The 15513-nt window shown below is 37.6% G+C and overlaps 1 protein-coding gene across 1 annotated transcript in view; it reads left to right on the top strand.

Moving 5' to 3' along the window:
* Positions 1-15513, top strand: part of LOC143354802 (dipeptidase 1-like) — an 83836-nt gene that overhangs the window by 60996 nt on the left and 7327 nt on the right. Inside the window, exon 8 of the mRNA XM_076789178.1 lies at positions 2165-2341. Coding sequence (XP_076645293.1) covers positions 2165-2341 — 177 coding nt within the window. The remainder of the gene's footprint in view (positions 1-2164; positions 2342-15513) is intronic.

Raw genomic sequence — 15513 nt, 5'->3', positions numbered from 1 at the left:
GTGTTTGGTGTCATTTTAGTCAGAAAAATGAGACGAATACGATAGCAAAAGTTTAATTTCAAAAAATCTAAAAATTAGAAAAGTTGCGACCTTTTGCTTCGCTTGCATTAGCGCGAGTCTCACCGATACTCGACCTCTTGCTGGCGCAGTCGTCGAGCGTGTTTACCGCTTGACTGGTTCCAAGAGGGATTCCCCCAGTGGTGGAGGTCAAATTTTGCCAGTTACGGTAGAGACCTTTGCAACAGTTACGGAGGTAATACTGTACACGCAACATCGACTGAATTGTGACAAATATTTTTAAAAATCGCTGAGAAATTGAAGAAACCTGTAGAAGTAATGCAAAACGGTCACGTTCGGTGTTTCGAATTAATATCTCAGTAACCGTTTTTAGGTGATCGCAATTAAGAAACATAGTTATGAGCGGCAGTGTGTGCGGCTGGAGGAAGGGGCGAGAGAGAATGTTAAAAAATAATAAAAACGGAGCACGGTTGGTACAGACGAGCCGCGCTGTTTCGTTTTATTAATTAAAGGGATCCAACGCGGATGCATCCTCGACGGAGCACGCGGCCATCTGTTATGTCCGTTAATTTCTATAATGTCCCCGGCAGCGGCGAATGTAAAACAGGGGAGAGGGGGGCGGGAGGGGAGCACACGGCAGTGCCCACGAAATACGGACGCCGAAACGAAATTTGAGCCGTTTTGCGTACGAATAAAGTTGTCGCTCGTAATTGTAATGCAAGCTGCAAAATCACGTAATCTCTTTGTCGGCGCTATCCGGTATGAAAATTTGCATTCCGACCGCATCTACGAAATTAGATGCGTTCAATCGAATTCGCGAATCAACCCTTCCACCATCCAGCTAACCGCCACCCCCTATTCGCTCTGCCTCGCCCCTCGCCTCGCCTCGCCTCGCCTCGCCTCAAACACGCCTATACGACCGGCACATACCCTCAGCCACCACTCGATCGATCTTTAACTACGTGACAATTATTTGCCGTGGTACCAGTGAGCGATTAATGACGAGCGGAATTTATTTTGGTCGTGTGAGTTCAATTAAGTGAACGCGCGCCGATATGTCTTTTGAACTGTATTTGCCAGACGCCAACAATAGGTAATGGAATTTATTTTCGTTTTCATATTTTGCTTTTATATTTGGAAAATCGATGAAGCATATTCATTTTGAAAAGTTCTTGCAACGTTCGTCGTTCGTCAAAATTTTTACCAACGTAGAGAGCTTCGATCGAATTACGGTTTTCATGAATTCCACCGTAAACGAATTTACATTTAAAAAAAACTGCAGACTAGGAACGAGCTTTTCGTGGAACTCGAATTTTAGGAATTCGAAGGGTCTACTAACCACCGTCTGAACAGCTCTGTTTCGTCTCTCTCGCCCTCTTTCACACACAGGCAACCTAAGATCCCGTCATAAATCCTTCGACGGCTGAATGGCGTCTCGCCATTCACCTTCGACTCCACTTAGAACACATTGACGCTAACGTCGTACTTGAGACGCCAGAACTAAAATGCCGAGCACAAAAAGTCCGGTGTTGGTGAAAATTGACTCGTTATTTGCAATCTCTGTTGCTACTGTAACTTTGGCTGTGAAACAAAACGACAGAAATCGCTTGAAAAATATTGTAACCTCAAACTCGAAGCATTCGCAACCGGTCGCGACTGTGACCTTCCATTTTCTTATTATATTATAATGAATATAGTCAATTTAGGAATTCTCTTTTTAAAACCTAGAACCCAAAGTTTGTGTACGGCAAGAACAATAAAGCTTTACTAAATTTCGTTGCCACGATACTAGACTAATCCATCTAGCATGGCAGAACAACTAGGGTCGTTTAGTCCATTGACGTAAAGTTATTCTGATTTAAAGTGTGTGCCATCAATTATGAGACTGACCGTGTTTTCTAAATTTCGGTTTGAACTAAAAATCACTGACAATGCGACTTGTGTTTTTCTTTAATTATTGGCAAAGTTGCATCTAGTTTGTCGACTAACAAACACAGAAACAATCGATGGCATCCGAGACTATTCCAACAGGCATGAATGCAAAGGTCGAACTAAAAATTTGAAAGTAAGCCCAGAACGGTGTCAAAGGTGGAGCATTTCAGAAAAAATTCGTCATTAACAATGGGCATGTTTTACTCTTTTCCAGGCAGTTGTCAGGGAGCTAAACAGACTGGGAATGCTAGTGGACCTCTCTCATGTCTCGACAAGGACTATGAGGGCGGCCTTGCAGACGACGATGGCACCGGTGATTTTCTCTCACAGTGCTGCCAGGGCGCTCTGCAATTCCACTAGAAACGTGCCAGACGACGTGCTCAGAAATCTGGTGAGTTTCCGAGCAACCACCGTCGACGCAGAAACACGCCGGCGATATGAAAACGCGATGGGAGGCGCGAAATGGTTAAACCAATTTTTGATATTTGATCACGCGCGTGTTACGCGCTTCTTCTTCATTTATACGGGTATGTGTTCGCGTTAAGAGACCGGGAAATATCCGGCGTGTTCTCTAAATGAGAGGAGAAGCAAAGTATTAGACAGAGTATTCTACACCTGCCGGTGCAATCAGGAAGATTGTAATTCTACCCGTGCGACGCGGCGTCTGCAAGATAACGAAATTTATTCTGTAAAAAAGTTCAACGCTTCACTCGCCTTCTAGACGATTTTAGAATTCGTTCTCCGCAAAAAAAAATGCATTTTCGAAATGCAATATTGAAATTACGTATTTTGCAAGCAGATATTGTAACATAGTGGGCAATTTTCCTTTGTTCTCAATGTTAGAAATTTCCAGTTGCATAAGTTTTTCTTTGGTTTGTAAAATGGAATATAAGGAACGTGTTAATTTCAATGTTCCTAGTTTTTCATGCGTTATTAGATTTCCGGAAAACTGTGTACATGTGTATGACTCATTTACAAAAGGCATGTCTTATGTAAATTTTGCATGTGTTCAGCGAACTAGTAAACTAGTGCTTTTAATGTCCCGACGATGTTCTAATCGCTAATTTCGAAGAAGTTACTCCTCACCAAAGGGTACGCGGATATTTCTCTCCGGTGCGGTGTATTTTCGTCGGAATATCCTCGCAATGAAATTTGAAATCGCAGTTTCGTTTCGCCAATCATATTCCGCCGTTGGTTATCACATTAAGTCGGGTAGCCGGGTTGTCAACTGTGTCCCGCCAAACTTTCGTCAGACGTTGCCCGCGAAACGCGGTCTCTAAAACAACAGCGAAAAGGAGCAACAGTCGGATCTCAATTAGTAAATGAACTAAGCTCGCATAAAAGAACAAGCCCGGGAGAGGCCACCGTAAAAGACCAGGGTAAAAAGAAGAAAGAAAGAAAGGAAAACGAAAGAAGAAAAAAATGGAAACAATGTCACGCGAAGCTTCGTGCTCTCGGCGCGGCAGTGGCGAAACTTGGGGATGAGCAAAGGAAAAAGCCGAAGGACATGTCGCGAAACGAGGGAAAAAGGAGGGAAAGAATTGAAATGAAAGGAGGAAAATCGACGGGTACACTTCGCTTAGGTGTACGGCCACCGTTCCGCCGGCTGCAGATGCGCAAAACGTAGCGGAACGGAACAAAGGAGCAACTGCCTTCTATTATGAATACGTTTCGTACACTTGTAATTGTGGAATAATGGGCTAAGGTAAATGTCCCTGTTCGCGGACACGGCCCTATTACCAACGCCAGTTCTGCGATAGTTGAAGCTACAACTGCACGCCATTTTGCTTATTCGTTCGAGCTTATTACCGATCGGCAGTCGCAGCGGATCCGAAAAGTACTTCAGCACTACATTTCCGATTTCTCGAGAATGTGACGATATTTAACCTGTTGTAGTTTCGGCAAAAACAACCGTACAGCAATAAACTTGGACTCATTTTCAAGCTTGAATGTTCTACTTTCGCGCATCGTTGTTCATTTTCCTCTGAAATATTTTTACACGATGTAGCAGATGAGAAACTGGAGACCCATTTTTCCACGAAAATGCTGCAAATTGAAATCTCTGTGAAAACGTTAACAAATTCTTTTAGTGTGTGAATCTTCCACAGATTTGAAGATTATTGCCTTCCCTTTAGAACGATACCTTAAAAATTCGTGAACCACTTTTTATCACTATTTCATGGAGCAAAAATGGGGACCATGCTCGTAGGTGTAAAGTACCTCATGTCATTGTAAACTTGACCGTGCACATTTCATTTAAACCTGAATAAAACGACTAAAAAAAAGTCGTACATCAAGTTCTTTTGTGTCTTCAGTCTTCAAAACTGTGGAAGATTCATTCGCGAAAAAAATTGTTCAATGTTTTTAACAAATGCATAAAATCCGCAGTTTAAAACAATGAAATAAGTACAATAAATGAAGTCCAAGCAGATTTATTAGCATGAAAAATACAATTTATAATTACCTACAGAAACAGAACAGTGTTCTTGCTCCATCTAGCTTACGGACGTTACAGTTTGTACAAGTCGGTCGATAAACTTTTATAAAGATACATTTTTATTGCAAATTCAAAAATGTAGAACTCATTTTACAGTTTGAATAGTTCGGTGTACCTTCAGGACACAAAGAATTAACCCTCCGTACGCTATGCCGGAGTCATTCGTAACCCGTCGCGGTCCCCGTCTTCTTCTTCATCCGAAATACGACGAAAGCTGGTCCCGAGCCTTCGCCTTGTATCGAAAGAAAACTGTAGTGAAATATCGGCTTGGATCAGAAATGACTCCGGCATAGGCCTAGAACTCGCAGCAGTCCAAGGGTTAAAGTACTAGGTACCATATTATTTCAAAACGCAGTGCTCAAAATTGACTTAAATCCTTTGCCTACACAGTTAGTTAAGTACAATTTTTTACAATCGTTAGAACATAAATTAAATTGAATCTGAACACAGCAGAATTCTAATAATAATCTAATAAATGAGAACACTGCGCAGTACCTTCACGAAACAAAGAATTGACCAGCACACATTCTCTGACTCGGTCTTCGAAGACTATTGAAATCCTTTTTGTAAAAATGCCGCGCGTATATTTCACCGGCAGCAAAAATTTACGAGAAAAATATGCAGAGCAACGAAAACCGGTATCGGTATCTGGGTTAATGGGTCAATTCGGTATCTGGGTCTAATCGACTCATTAAAACCGTCTCGTTGAACGAGAGGAAAAATTACGAGAGTAATATTTCCGTTTTATGTTTCTTTCTCTACAAAATCTGTCGGGCAAGATTCCGTTTATTTTTTTCACTTGCTCGCTGGATTCCGTCACTCTCGTCTATCGATATCGCAGCGCGCTTATCTCGAGCAATCTGTGGGAGGGAGAACCGCCGGGGAATTCGTTGAGTGCTCATCATCGGTCCCTTGATACGCACGTTTAATGGGTCCCTACTGTATTCCTGGAGCGCAGTGCATAAGCTTATCTGGAAGCATTACTGTTCCGTGAAAGACTATACTCGGCCAAGAGCGCACTCGACGGTTATACAATTTAATCCTGCGATTGCAGCCCCGGCCACCGGTGTGTCCCGATTGACCGATTGCAGAAATGTGAAACTGAGAGTGGCAAACCGGTATCTGTGTCTCTGTATCCTAGTTACACTGGTTCCTTTCAACGACCCGCGCACGCGCGCGCGCACTTGCGCACATTTTTATATGTATTTTCTAGCAATGGGCATGATCCTTCTCAATTACACTATCTGACGAACTGATAGCACACATTAACATTTACATGATTCTATTTTATTTTCATATTGAATATTTCTTTCTATACACTATTACATGATAAGTATAATAGTAATCATATTTTCGCAAAAATCTAATGGAACAAACTGATAGACCATGGAAACCTAAAAATATTAACAAATTTGTGAACGATATATTTAATATTTTGTTGCACCTTCTTCACATTTAATGAGAGCACTTCGCTTGCATACATTGTTCGAAATTATTCAACAGATTGAAATTCTACTTTTCAATACGCTCCGATTTTTCCATAGAAGTATTTGATGATCGAGTTACTCGAAAATCATGAGAAAGGAATCAGTCCCATCCCTAGTATTTACGCTCTTGGCTCCTGAGCCATAAATAAAACGAAACTGGTTGACAGAACCCGCTGAAAGCCGAAAAAATCTGTTATCGCTTTCCCTGCTAGGTGCCCGTTAACACTGTAACGATCTGCTATTTTCGGGACCAACATTTACTGAACTATTCCTGGCAGGAACTTTCCAAATGCGAGTTCTGCTGTGCACAGTAATGTCAATAAATATTGTGACTCTTACCAAATTTAACTGAACAGAATTCAAATTTAACTGAACCCGCACAAATATGAGTTAGCGTAATCTAAAACAGTAAAAGTTGTATGTATTATTTTTAACGTATGAAACATATTAAGAAAGAAAATTCATTTATATTTCACTGCAGTTCGTTGCAATTCAGGTAGAAAGTGTTTATATTGCATGAAAATCTGCCGTCTACTCGTAAATATATAATTGGTGATGTTTAGTATCGTTTGCCACTTAATTTTTCTGTATTTTTTAAAATACATTTTTTTAGGTAATTCTTGCAGATACGTTAATCTTTCTATAGTTTCTTCTTGAATTTTGCACACCAGCGAATGTCCCTGTTCGAATTATTTCGTTTATTTAATCGGATGCAAGCGCGCTGCTTCCGCTTAATTTCCTCAAATGAGAAATGTTAAAGTTCGGAAGAAAGAGGCACATCGGGGGTTTCCGAGAGCATGCCACTAACAATAAGCCGGTCAACGAAATGAGCTTGGTCGTTTCGGAGAATTTACGCCATAAGTAGAAATTACTGTACCGTGATGCGTATGGTATCCGAGCTTCAAATGGCTGCGAGCACAGGCGGAGGATGCAGAAAATGTAAAACGGCACACGTGAAAGTTTCTGGTCGGCCCACCCTTTTCACCCAGCCACTCGCATCCGTCGGCCAACGAAGAGATTATTTGGTTTTAGGTCAGTAAACACGCGACCAGAACCAGGTCGGATGTTTCGGGAAGTTCAGGATTGGTCCGAGCCAACCCCGTTGCAGAATTTGAAAACACGCAGAGGAACATAAATGTTGCCGAGTCATTCTTTTGTTTCTCGACCTCGGAACACAAAACTGGCCACACAAATCGGCTAGTGTAAATCTGGTTAGAGGTGCGCGAACCAATTGACCCGGGTACCACAATATTTTTCGTTTTAGCCCTTTGCACTCGGCGCTATTTTCATTCTAAAACTAAATTTTTCTTCCGTCTGAGAATATTTTCATTTTATTCATACGAAACTGATTCGATTTCCACATATAATATTTAAATGTTCAGTAATCTATTGAATACAAATTTTGTAATGTAACAAATATTTTGTAATATTTTTTGTAATTTCCTTGAAATATTGCCACAACAATTTCTAGTGGTGCTTCAGAGTCACCACTCGAGTGCTAAGGGTTAATACGAAAGCTCACAATGGTCTCTTGCTACTAGAAAATTAGTATCAAGGACAAAGAACCTCATATACTTGCAGCAAATGAAACGGCTAAAATTCCGACAACAGTATATTTTTCTTGTTAATTATAAAACTCACAACGGTTTCTTTCTACCAAAAAATTATTGTCGAGGACAAAGAAGGGGTTAAAGAAACGATTAAAATTGCAACAAAGTATGTTTAATACTAAAATTGTACAAAGCTACTATACCGTTTCGGCTTAGTAAATCATTAAAAACTGAAGTATAGTACAGGTAAAAGTATTCAAATTTACTTTTCGTTGTTTCGAAAATGTCCTAGCTCGAACAAAATAGCAGGATTCGACGAAATTTCTCGGTTTTGGAGTCAGAGCAGCTTCGAGTGTAAAGGGTTAACTTTTTCGGACGAACATCGTAATATTTAAAAGGAAAGTACTAGCATTCTCGGACGAAGATCGTTATACTTGCGAATTTGCTTCGTTTCCATATTGCAACCGTGGTAACAGAGTAAACGATAGAGATTCGAAACCCGTTCAAAGGTATATATATATCGAGCCTGAAAGTACGTGTTCAACGGGCGCGGAATTTACGCTTCGAGTAATGGGGAAAAAAAGTCACGAGGGATACTCGCACGGTTGTATTAAATAATAAATGGCTCGGGTCAATGAGGTTGGCAAAAAATAGTTCTGTCGAGAATTCTGTAGGATTAAATTGGGATTGGAATATGCGAGGCTACGTGATTTATGTGACAGGGATGTGTCAGCTGCCTGATGAGAATATACAATCCGTTTTGAAGTATCCACGCACGTTATTAGACATCCGTAAAAACAATTGTCTGAATATTTACAGGTTCCCGAACAAAAAACGTCAGTCGTTTCAAGTAGCGTCATAAACTCACTTCGGAACAATATTATTAAACATTATTACGCAACGTTGCATTAAGCGGCTCCATGATCGTGCGAATGGCATGTTCACTCGACCATCTCCGTATAACTGTGTCGAACTTTACCCTTAAAATGACTAACTTCTAATAACGTTTGGACAGTTTCATTAATACTAAATCTACCGCTAAACCTAAATGACACCTAAACTGAATGACAATTGTATAAATGAATGAAAAAAAATAAATAATAAAAATAGTAATTCAATTAGTAGCAGTAGTTATAAGTAGTAATTATATCTTTTTTTATGAAATAAATGAATACATTGTAGAAATAAATAATATAAGAAAAGTCTTGTAAATTTTAGATGAATAATTATAAAAAGAGATGGTCGCTTCGGAAACAGTTAGATCGATGTTTTGTGAATTAAATTGGATCGTGGTTGACACATCCAATTAAGAGAACAACCTTATCTGTAATGAAATTAATCCGATCGGCGCAGGGAGGCCTCGTATCAATATTTTGCGACACATAATCGGCATTATAAATCTAATTAATTCGAAGATTCATGTATCTTATGAATTGAAATTTGAAACTTCGTAACATCGAACGGGAAAATATTCATGGAATTTTGCTACTGAAATATTTCCCTAATTTGGTGGTGGAGACGCAAATTTCTATTTGACGATTAGTTTCATTATCCCGGCGGTTTTGTACGGACATACGCGTTCCCACGAATATAATGCAATCGTTATATATTATAGTTTAATTATGAAAGATTTCACAGGCCGAAGCTTATAGGATTATTTAATTCGTAACGGATACCGAATTAATGACACAATACTGGATAAACTAGGTGCTTAAGCCCAGCGTGCAAAGCTCGACTAAAATTTAATCCCTCTCGAAGCCGTGCGCCTGCCAATCACTGATGCCGAAATGACAATTACGTTCCATCGGTGCTTGAAACTAATCTCTGGGATTAAATTTGAGACGCGAACAATGCGGGGCCGCCTTAAATTTGATTGAAATACGCGCTCGTGAACATGATTGTGCGTTATTAACACTTCAACACCGAGGTTATAATGTTTTGACCATTCCGTTCCATTTCACGATTTTAATGCCTCGCGCAACATCCGGTATCATATGATAGGGAAATTCATTTCTATTCGAAAATGCCCGTACAAATACCATACTCATATAATTCATATAATTAATTTCTTATATTAATTTTCTATTAATTTCTTATTGGCACAAAGTATTCTTTTCGGATACGCTATCGAAATGACGTATCGCAAATTCAATTTGGTTTGGAGAGCACTTTTGACCTCCTGATCCGGCTACACCCTTTCGTGTAATTTTATCGTTGCCGCAAACGAGAAGAAATTGTTATGCGAGCGGATGTAAGCTCGATCAGAGAAACTGCGCTAATTCCCGGTTATTCATTGTACCTCGATTCCTCGGTAGATTCTTCGAACTTTATAACCCGGTCTCTGGTAACGACACAGTTGCCCTCGGACAATTCGTCAATGCCCAGTTCCTGATAAAAATCTAAAGAAGTCCGAGAGTACAGAGCGATCTCTATCTATCCCGGGTAACCGAGCTCGGAATGGTTCGAGCCACTCGAAGACCGGTACCCAATTTTATCTAGCCCTTTTATCTTCGCTTCCTATCGAAAACTACTGAATGAGTCAATCCCGGGAAGACAATGGCTCTCGCCGTCTCACTCGATACCTGACCTGACTTAAACCGTGAGGTAGCCCCAACGTTAATTAGACCGGCAGTGAAGCACAGCTAATAACATGTCGCTAGACAGGCCATCGTTCGGGGTCTGATTGGTGTAACTCATCCTCGCGTTGCTTCGTCATGATCGAAGCAGTATTGATTATGATGGCGAGGCAAACACGAAACATCTTCACCACCCATCGCAAACAACTCTTCTCCTCCGATCGCAATCAGGTGAATTGTTCCCTCGTACTGCGATCGTTTTTTTTTTTCCAATTTATGTGTTTCACGTATTTCGATTGACAGAAACGTGTTGTTTTTCCTAAAATACAAATGTAATCATCCAAAAAGTACAATATTTAAACACTACATCTCCGATTCCCGAAGAATTTTCGATATTCAAATTCTGATTTAAAAACAAATACACTGATTTTTCTATATATGTCGCCAAGGCCTGGATGATAAACGTCGCGGAATTATCCCTACTACCGCGGGGTATCCTCCTGGACGATACACGACGCCGCGCCGGCAGGACCAGTGTTGTTGACAAATATCGAGAATTCACTGTAGTACTAACATACGTCTGGACACATTTTAAAACTTTCAATTTTCAAGAATCAGGTATTTAGCGATCAGATACTTTTTGGATCCACTGTATGAAAAAACAATTTATTTGAATTATACAAATACAAATAATTTTCTTATACATCAAACAAAAATAATAATTAGCGATGCATTATTTCAAATGATTATTCTGCCCAACAGATCGCACCATTCTCTTGTTTGGCAGAAAAAGTAGAATGCGTGGAACACAATGCGATAACAAATGCATATTATGATGAATTTAAACACATTGCTGTGTTATGCGTTAAGACATCGAGGGGATGCATTATTTTCATTCAATATTTCCGCATCGGCCACTCGCAGGTTATTAACGTCGCAGCAACATTAAATAATTGATCATTATTAGACTGCGATGCTTTTTACAGACAGCCATGCGGCAAGGAAGGGAGGGGGGTGGGGATGGGTTGCGTGTTATATGAGCCCATGACACACAAATACGAAATTCTAGCTTTTATCTTACTTTCGTTGCTTTTTAATGATCGAATGATTGTTCCAGTAAAATTTAAATCCCCAGCGACGACCATTAATTTTTCATTGGCCATGAACGTATCAATAACTGTAATACACTTAAGTTATAATGTTTAACATAAGAAACTATAATAGTTAACAAAGTATTATTTGTAGCTTAATTACGAATATTTGCATGTAACATGTTGATAAACAGACGACAATATCGTAATAACATTACACGCAACAAAATATCAGAAAAGCATAAGTTACTATCAACTATTTCAAATACTATTTTACACAGTCCTACAAAATAATTCTCACTATTTTCAATATTTTCCAAATAAAATACTATTTTTAAATAGTATTCCAAAAACTTTTTCTAATAAATAAAATAATTTATTTGCATGATTATAGGTATGCTTTAAAAATAAAATAAATTATTTACTATTTTCTATTTCAAATACTATTTTGCCCAGCACTGCTTCAGCATAACATACGGAAGGTAACACTTAAAACTATAATAAACTGAAACATACACTTCCTGATCATCTCACAGTTTTTGTTAAGTAGAGAAACCATACCTAAATGGAGACAAATTTTTTACAAAATGAAACTGATTCAAATAATGTGTTAATATCATTCTTATTCACTTTATGTAGCACGCTCGATTTGACTTCAGCGATCAAAGACCTTTGTTACACGGGAACTCGTTCTATGCATGTTTTTTTGCTTCCAAAACAAACCTTTCAGTTGCTAACGCACGTTTTTCTTTGGTTCTGGGTTTTATAGAACGGAAGTTTACTTTGAACATGGAACTTCATTGAATTGTTCACAGTGTAATTACTTTTACGTTGGACTTTCTCTAAAACAAAGCTTTGTGAAAAAAAGCATTTGATTTTACGCTTCGACTTGTTTTTTCTTTGACTTTATTTCTCATTTTCGAATTCATGAAACACAGCAATTAATAAGTTAAATAATGAAATAGGAGTCTTGTAGATTGTAATTATACAAATACATTAAATCATTACTAGATGTGTATATGTAAAAAATAATTCATTAAGCCATTCTCTTTACAAAATGCACACAAAGTGTATCGCTCGTTCATTAAAAATTGAATCTATTGATTTAACACGACATAAACTACGTATAATGTATGTATGTATGTAAAGATCATGTTATATAATTATGCAAAATAATCTTAATGGACATTAAAAAAATATATTTTCTGAAATAATCTTAATGGATATTTAAAAATATATATTTTCTGAACAATCAAAATGTGTAAATTATAAATTCTACTTATTTTATTTACTTTTAACTGAGACAACGAATGACAAAGGTAGCAATTCGAATAGAACACATAGCGGGAAGTAGAAAGAAAATATTTGTGGTTGACAATAACGTACTTTTTGGCGTGTAATAAAGAAATATTTTCACTGCACAGTTCTAAAAATAATATTTCCGAGCGGTTTCTGAATCAGTTCGTACGGGTTCTGCCTCGGAATTGTGGACATTGAATGTTTCATGGGATCCTGAATCAATCGTTTCAAAATCCTAGCGAGCGGGAAATATGATTTATAGAGATTCGCGATATTAAAATTTCAGGACAGGATATACTGCTCCGCGGCAGTGAAATTGCGTTTCCACAGTGTAACTTTACGATTTCTTCCAATTTTATTGGCCAACGCTTCAGAACCTTGCCAGAGACTAATAAAGGTACCTTTCCATCATAGTCCTGATTCGGAACAGTAAATCCTCAAACCCTTTTTATTAGCTACTGCAATTAAAATACTCTTCAACTCATGTATCTATAATATAAAAACAAATTAATATTACAAAATTCTAACTCGATGAAATAATTTAATTAATTATATATTAATTACAAAATTGTTTTCGTTACATTATATCCGAAGATCAAACATAGTACAGTAATGTCTCGCTATATACGAAAAAGATGTGCACGATATTTGTGAAAAATTGTAGTAGTGATTTAAAAACTTCTTTATTTTCAATTATATTTTTATGAAACTTTTGCCAACGCGTTCGTGACATTTTTCTGATTAAAAGGAGACCCAACATGACATAATTCGGAGCACATTTGCATGTTTAATTCACGATTCAGTAGAACCTCCAATATCCGAACCGACGGTACCTATTCTACTGTATCATGAATTAAACAAGTAACTACGAACCAAATTATGTCGTGTTTGGTGTCATTTTAATCAGAAAAATGTCACAAATATGCTGGTAAAAGTTCCATAAAAAAATAATTAAAAACAACAAAGTTTTATCGCTGGTGTCGATGTTTTGTTTAAATCTGTTTCTTGAAATATCCGAATTTTAGTACTTTGTCACTTAGATAAACTATGCAGTCGAACAAACCACGTTTTTTTATGAACAATCGAAAATACTTCTGTTCACGTAGCAGTAGAAAAGTCGTGCAGATATTTTTAGCAGAAACAGAAATACATTTCCCGTGACTGATTTCAAAGTGAACGTCAATTATAACGGCACTGGAAACTTTTACTTCAGCGTAACCAAGACAGAAACGAAGAGAATTGAAGGAAATACTTAACGCAATAACGAATTGTAACAGTTCGAATTGATATATATGGTAGCCAAGACATTTTCGCAGCGTCTTCACCCGACCAAAGTCATTCGCAAAACAAACAGTTTGATACTTGTCGTTCTACCCAAGACCCAAGAAGATAAACTATTTGAAGATGAAAAAAACATTTATTCTTTCATTGGCGAAGCTGGTGAATTCTATCAGAAACTTAAAGCGAAGTTCACTCGAGCACGAAAATCTTCAAAGTTTATTTCGGAAAAATTACGAGAGCTTCAAGATTGAAGATGTGATCGCCCAGAGAAAATCCGATTGTTTCTAGATCAGCGATTTTCAACCGCTATGAGAAATTCTGCGAATAATCTAGAAAATCGAATGCATTCCGCAAGATTTTTACGAACAGTATGAATTATTGATTTATTACTATGGAATTGAAATTGCGAGTGATATAAAAATTGTGTTGAAAAATTCACCATAAACAAAGGATTAACTCTTCGCGTTCAAAGCTATTATAATTCTGGTACCCAAAAACTTCCAGAATATTTTATAAACGTGACAAAATCAAACTGAAAACAGATTTATTCGTACCATTTACTTTACTGTATATGATTACAGTCGTATCATATACTTAAATTTTTAATAATTTATTAGATATAGACAAATTTAATACTGTGAAAAGTATTCAAAAGGTATGATCATTATTCTTTCCTTGTAACATTCTCGTTTTCTTGTAGATCCTAATAAAATTTGGTTTACGTAACAGATTATAACAAGAATTAATTTTCAAGTTTGTTAATACAATTATTATAATTATTATAATTAGTATTATATAATAATAATACTAATCATACACGACCGACATGGCACTGAAAATATCAATTATATTAAAGTTGTGTATTATAAAAAAGAAAATCGGCGTTCTAAATGATTTAAGCTTTGGGTCAAGAACCATGTTCTTTGGTTCGCCACAACAAATTATGAGATGTTAAAAATTTTAGTTCTGATTTGCCGAAGGGTTACCAGGTAGTAATCCATCATATATATCCTTTAAGTTCCCTATCCTGCGGGAGCGAAAGGCGAGGACGATTTATGACCGCACAGTCAAAGGATTTAGTCCTGCATCTTTAGCTTCCATCGATTCGCTCAATCTAGTCTTTATCACAGGTGAAAGTTATTCGTTTAAATCAATCTTGAATGGATGAAGACGTCGAAGAAGCGTTAGAATCAATTAGAAAACAATTAAGAAAAATAACAATCACTACTTAATATTCGAATATTGTTCTTTAATTTCCTGCTATTTCTATCAGAAGGCTATGTTATTGCTGAGACATAACGTCCCAGAACACAATTCTAACAATATTCAATAGTTACAGCTTGTGTTAAAAAATCTGACAGTGGGATTAAGCACAAAATGGGCGAAATGGCCAATGAAACGAACGTTAATTTCGAATGAATGAACAGAGGTTCCAGTGAATGATAATTACGCAAACAAACTTATTGAAATTGTTCTTGAGTGGGCCGAGAGAAAAGGATAGGATATTTCCTCTCGTTCTAGCACTAAGCGGTGTCAAGCGGAGAACCTCAAAAGAAGAAGAGGGGGATTGCGATTTTCTTTTTTCGGAAGAAACATCGTCGTCTTATGTCGAATAAAATCTGTATTCTCTTTGATTATAGTGACTCTCACTAATATTGGGACGCTCTTAAAAATCGCATAACTTTGCCAATATTGGACTATACTACTTGACCTTTTTGAGAAGTTAGAACAACTGGATTGCTACAGAACTTAAAACAAATATTTGATTAAAATTGCAATTGG

Source organism: Halictus rubicundus, chromosome 1 (assembly GCF_050948215.1).
Source record: "Halictus rubicundus isolate RS-2024b chromosome 1, iyHalRubi1_principal, whole genome shotgun sequence".
Taxonomy (NCBI): domain Eukaryota; kingdom Metazoa; phylum Arthropoda; class Insecta; order Hymenoptera; family Halictidae; genus Halictus; species Halictus rubicundus.
This window is presented reverse-complemented; position numbering and strand designations above follow the sequence as displayed.